The sequence below is a fragment of the Abrus precatorius genome, unplaced genomic scaffold, assembly GCF_003935025.1.
Source record: "Abrus precatorius isolate BTA unplaced genomic scaffold, Abrus_2018 Scaffold5, whole genome shotgun sequence".
NCBI classification, from domain to species: domain Eukaryota; kingdom Viridiplantae; phylum Streptophyta; class Magnoliopsida; order Fabales; family Fabaceae; genus Abrus; species Abrus precatorius.
Window position 1 is genome coordinate 9,633,040 of NW_020874395.1, and position 5,810 is coordinate 9,638,849.

The 5,810-nt window shown below is 33.8% G+C and overlaps 1 protein-coding gene across 1 annotated transcript; it reads right to left on the reverse strand.

Moving 5' to 3' along the window:
• Positions 1–389: 389 nt before the first annotated feature.
• On the reverse strand, positions 390–4,921 carry LOC113867417. The gene is made up of 4 exons (XM_027502733.1): positions 4,421–4,921; positions 1,702–1,963; positions 1,250–1,317; positions 390–896 (listed from the first exon to the last, which is right to left on the reverse strand). The coding sequence occupies exons 1-4, from the start codon at positions 4,553–4,555 to the stop codon at positions 591–593; spliced, it is 771 nt and encodes a 256-aa protein (XP_027358534.1). The 5' UTR covers positions 4,556–4,921; the 3' UTR covers positions 390–590.
• Positions 4,922–5,810: the final 889 nt, after the last annotated feature.

Sequence of the window (5,810 nt, forward strand, 5' to 3'; positions counted from 1 at the left end):
AATAAACTTTAAACTTTATGTAGTGGAAAGTTTCTTAGGAGGATATACTAAAGTAAGCATTATTATATTAAAAATAAAAAATATATTTAATACATTGAATATTTTATTCAGTAATTACAAGAATTTCTAAAACTAAAGGATAGGAATATTTAAAACTATTCATAAATATTAAATAAAAATACATATATTTAAATTTTTTATGATATATATATATATATATATATATTTAATATCATTATTTCAAAATTTAACGTCTAACAATCTGATACAAACCATACCTCATCCTTTTGCAACAAATTTTTACCATATTTGGACTTTCTGTTTATGTATTTACTTTCATGTGCACCCGGCTAATCTGTCTACAATATGTTTGATCAAAAGTCAGATTAAGAGAGGAAAAAGAAAACAGTAGAATTACCCTTCAAAGAACATAGTCAGTCTTACGAAGCACCAATAAAATTTGAGTTGAACAAGAAAGAAAAATTTTACATTTGATACACAAATGAATAGCATGTAAAATTTCGTTTCCTTTTCGTGACTTACAAATTACAATACACAGCATGACTATGCTTTGGCAAAGCAAGACTCCCTCAACTATCATGTGAAGATGAACTCTGTAGCAGCGCTTTGCCATCTTCTCCCGACACTGATGGTGACGGCGATGGCGACACAACACCATTCTGATTCTCACCTTCTGAACTTGTAGATGGTTTTGCACCATTAGTAATAATATTTTTCAACCAAGAAGCTTGAAATCTAGGGGACCCCCCTCTGTTTGAATTGTTAGGGGAGTCTGGACCATTTTTAACATTATTGGTAACATTATTGGTAACACCTAAGAGGAACCGGTATGCTACTTTGCTTGCTGTTACAATTTCTGTTTTGGCTTGCCGGAACTGCAATAATCAGCCATAATTATCAGTGCAACCATTGAGTGTCTCAAAATTTGTCAATACTAATAATAAAATATTTTATTAACATCAGCCCGAATTAAGCATCCAAAAGTAGTAAAATTTAATTGAAAAGCATTTATTACACTTTCGTATTTCCAATATAATAAATACTTCCTTTCCAATAAAAATGTACTACTTTTAGATGTTTAACCTCAGCTTGAGGTTAACAAAACCAAATAGTTAATTTTAGTAGTTTGAAGTGTTCAAGCCAAAAGCCCCAAGAACAGTCAGGTCCTGACTTGGAAATAGTTCAATACAAGAACATATGTTAGTGGATTTTGAAATTCATTTCTTACCCGCAATGCTGTATTTCCAGCCACTTCCATAGCAGTATCACCAGCATTGGCAAACCTATTGACCCAACCTGTCATGGAAGATATAAGAATACACAGTGTAAGCTGAAAAAGTAATGTACAGAAGCAATAATTCAATGATTCGCAAGTTGGATCACTTTTCTCATGTAAAATGCGCATTCAAAACTAATTCAGCACACATTTCCCAGTTGAATGGAACTTGGGTTACAGTATGATAACAAGCATACAACTCTCTAAATGGAATGGAGTTTCCTCTGCTCAAAGATAAGTATATTATACTAGGAGAAACAATATATTTAATAGAGAAGCTTAACAGTTAAAACACAGCATACCGGAATTTACATGGCACTTCCCTAAATATTATTACTAGGCCATTTTTTAGCAGCAAAATGATAATTAAAACCATAAGAAAAATGTTACAATTAGATGTTTACCTGGAAGTTTTGGTACACCAAGCCTTTCACAAAATTCGTCACAGAAGTGATTGCAGTTTTTGGCCAATAGATCATACGAACTTCCAGGCCACTCTCTACTGAGTTCTCTTAATATTTGATTTACCTTGAAAATGGAAAAGTTTGTTTTCCCCAGAACAATGGATTCACGATATGTATACATTGGATTCTTTCCAGAAGGGCAACTAAAAACTCCAGTACCCTGCTCACAGAATCCAAATGACCATTCATCATCTCCATAAACCTGTGACAGCAAAACAAACACAACATATATGTCAGCATATGACAAAATAACAGGCATACCATAATTGTCAAGGAAGCTGAAGTGTGTCAATGAAAAATAAATTTTGGGCCAAAAACTGCAAGCATACAATATGCCAAGATAAATAATAAAAAGGTAATATTTTGAGGGTAACAGTTTCTGTTTTAGCTGTTCCACAACATCGAGGAAGCTGAATAGCTTGATACTGCAGTTTTCCTTCCCTTAAGAAAAAAATAATGAAGGAACAACATCATAATCATATTTCCCAAGTAGATGTCATTCAAAGATGATTTTCCATCTCAAACTGCCAGAATAATTGTATTCTTCATGATTTTAAAATTTAAAGGGAGATATATTATTACATGCACAGGTAATAACAATGGTGAACATAAAACATTTAATCAAATCAACATTCAAGTTGATAACATTCATATTTTTATAGTTTCTTAGGCTTTGTAAATGAGGTAAAATTCACATACAAAATTCCAAGTTAAGGAATTAAAAGCATAGTAGCCAATCTCAGATAGTGGTGAGGAGCAGCTGACCCCAAAAATGGTATAGTGAGATAACTACTATTCTGAAGATAATCGAAACAGAGAAAGAAAATAGATTAAAGAGTGTTCAATCACTAGAAAAAGCTCTAACGCATATGGTCTCGCCAAAAAACATTTCACTGTCATCGAAAAATGTCTACTTCTTGTTGGAAATTGCTTGAGTTTCGCCAGAGATGAAAAAAACAACCAGAAAATATGTTAAAAGACAACCAGAAAAAGTGTTTAGTCATGTTAAAAATAAGTTGGGTTTTGCCAGAGATGAAGAAGAAAACCAGAACTTAGCCGGAAATGGTAACTTGCACCAGAAAGTGATGCCGGAGATGGAGGTCGAAACTAAAGAATGAGAGTACCAGGATGGAGGTATGATTTAATCTTGACTTGCGAAAATAGAAGAGAAGTAAAAAGCATCACAATGCAAAAAGGGGGCAAATTCCAAGATTCCTCCCCACTAAAAACCATTCCAACTTTAAGAAAGAGAGGGGACTTGCCCTTTTGCCCCTTTTGAAATAGGGACCGCAATTTTCACCTTTCACAGCTGCAAATCACAGCACAACAGCCACTACACAGAACTGTGACACAACAGCCCAGAATCACAGCAGGGAGCCACTCCTCCACAATTGCACCTGCAATTGCCACTATTGACTACTATGATCAAAAATACAAAATACAAAAGTAAAGGTTCACACCACTCTTTGATTCTTCTGTTTCTCAGTCTTCTCAGAATAAAAAAGACGCAAGTTCTACAAGATTTGCTCTATCAACCAGGCTTGTAACTACTTATCACTAGTCCCTTCCCTTTGAGCATTAAGAATAACTAATAAACTTGTTAACAGTTCCTCCTAATTTCCTCTAAAGCATTCTATGTCAAGCAGTTCATCTTTGTAAGCATGAAAGAAAATAACACAATTGCAGTTCTGTGATTCTGTCTTTTGTTAACACCACACAATACCTATTTCACAATTTCAGACATCTAGATCAAAATCTCAACATATGTCCTGTTTTATTAGGGATTTAACCCAGTGGAACCCCTTCATAATCGAACATTTTGAAGCCAGCCTGGCCAGCAAACCAAATAACCAGTCCATGATGAGTCAGAGAAGATTTTCATGATGCAATTTAGCAAGAAAAAATCCGAATCTATCAGGCTTTGCGCCTGTGAACCCAGTGTCAATAAAAAATACAGCCGATTTCCATTCTAATTTTTCCTACAAGTATAAGATCCTAATTACATCTGTTGCATCCATATCATACATCATGTATATCAATTTTTCCCCTCACTTCTGAATGATCTTTCCTTTCACACCACAGCAGTTAGTCAGTTACATCCATGCACTCCACAACACTTAATATCCACATTACACACTCCCCTGTCATACTTACCAACTCTAACCCACTTTATAAAATGAAGATAAGAACATAAAGAAGTAGCATCTAGCATTTCTGACAGCACACGTTATTCGTAGTTTCATACACACTGAAGAATGGATGAATATGTATAGCTATACCATGGATACATGCAAAATAGAAACTCACATCATAACTTACATAATTAACAATCACTTAGATACCTAGTTAATTTCTATTTCTCAAATCTCAATTACACTGCTTCATGCAAACAATGCCTAAACAAAGAAAGAATTACAAACAAAAGATCAAATCTAAAGTCTAAACCACAAATTACAAAAGAAAAACAAAGCATAAAAAATAGCAATAGAGTCACACACAGAACAAACACACTCCCCAATCAACATTTGCATACAGGAATCAAATGCACCACGAAACAACACAAAAACAAAACACAGATCCAATCGACAGTGGCAATCCTCAAACAACAACAGCAAACATAAACATTAATTTCTACAAAGAGAAAGGAAAAGAATAAAACCTGAACAGCGCTATGGAAGATGCCACCAAGACCAATCCCATCCTTGAAGATCTTGTTGATCTGAACAATGGTGTTGTTGGTTTTCTCCGATCCACTATTTGTCACATCGTATATATGCAGTATCACATCCGTCATCTTTCCCTTTCACCCACCGAACAACAACAACAACAACCAAACCCAAACTTTACACAACCCCACTTCACCTTTTTATCTCTAAACCCTATTTACCTATCTGGGTCTATTTCTATGATTCGATTCAACTTCAAGAATCAACAACAAGCGTTGTTCGTTTTTCTCTCCCCCTTCGAGATTTGAAGAATTGAAGCTAGATTTGGCCTCGGGATCCTGCCACGATAACCCTCCAATTTTATTATCATCCAAAATTTCTCTCCTGAATCGAAAGATTTTTGAGTTTCTCTCTCGTGAATTTATATTCTAGAAGGAGGGAACATAAGAAAGAGAAAGAGACAGAGAGTGAGAGAAAGAGCAAAACTCAGTTATGAAAATCGGGGAAATGCAAAGAACGGAAAAGAAAAGAAAAAAGAAAGAAATGAAAAGACTTGTATGCCCCTCAAACGTACATCAAATTACGGTAAGTGCTCTTTTCTTTACAGCTGGCTGCCACTGTGGGACGTGTTTGGCTAATGATGAGTGGGAGTTGGAAAATGTGGGTTCCACGTGGCCATTATTAACGGTCACACAAACGGGCGGCTAGAGATGTTGAAATGACGGATTTACCCTCTCTTTTTCTAGTTTTGAATTTTGAGTGCTGTGTTCGACAGTAGTTTGTTAGTTAAATGATGGACACTTCCGTCAATTATGGGCATAAAAATAGCGTGATGCATGCAGACAAAACTTAGGGTATAATTTTTCAGATATTTATAGTGTTATTTAATAATTAAAATTTATTTTATCAATTTGATATTATGTTATATTTAATGCTTTTATTATGATAAAATATTAATTAAAAAATTATTTAAAATATCTACAAAATTATACTGACATTTATTTTTTGAGTGGTCCATTGTAATAAAAATTAAATAATCTTTATAATAAATTTATAACTAACCATGATGCTATTGCTAAGGATATGGGTGTGACGTCTATGCGTCAAATTATTGTGGTGCTCACTTTGGTGCTGATTGACATGTGAACAACTAGTAGTCGTGATCTGACAAGGTTTTTCGTTTAGGTCAAAGTGTCATTCAAATTTCTTAAATGTTTTATATTTTTATTGAAGTTATACCAACTTTTAGTATTAATTTTTGTGGTATAATTTATTGAAGTTAAATTGTAGTTTTAATAAATATTGATATAGAAAATATTTTTCTAATTGTTAGATGGTAATGTCAATTATATTATTAAAGTATGTTTTATTTCAACATATTTT

Coding starts and splice junctions, on each gene's coding strand:
- LOC113867417 (XM_027502733.1), bottom strand. CDS start 4,555: ATGACGGATGTGATACTGCATATATACGATGTGACAAATAGTGGATCG. Junction 1,964..4,420: donor TCTTCCATAGCGCTGTTCAG/GTTTTATTCTTT, acceptor TTGCTGTCACAG/GTTTATGGAGATGATGAATG. Junction 1,318..1,701: donor TGGTGTACCAAAACTTCCAG/GTAAACATCTAA, acceptor CTTCCATGACAG/GTTGGGTCAATAGGTTTGCC.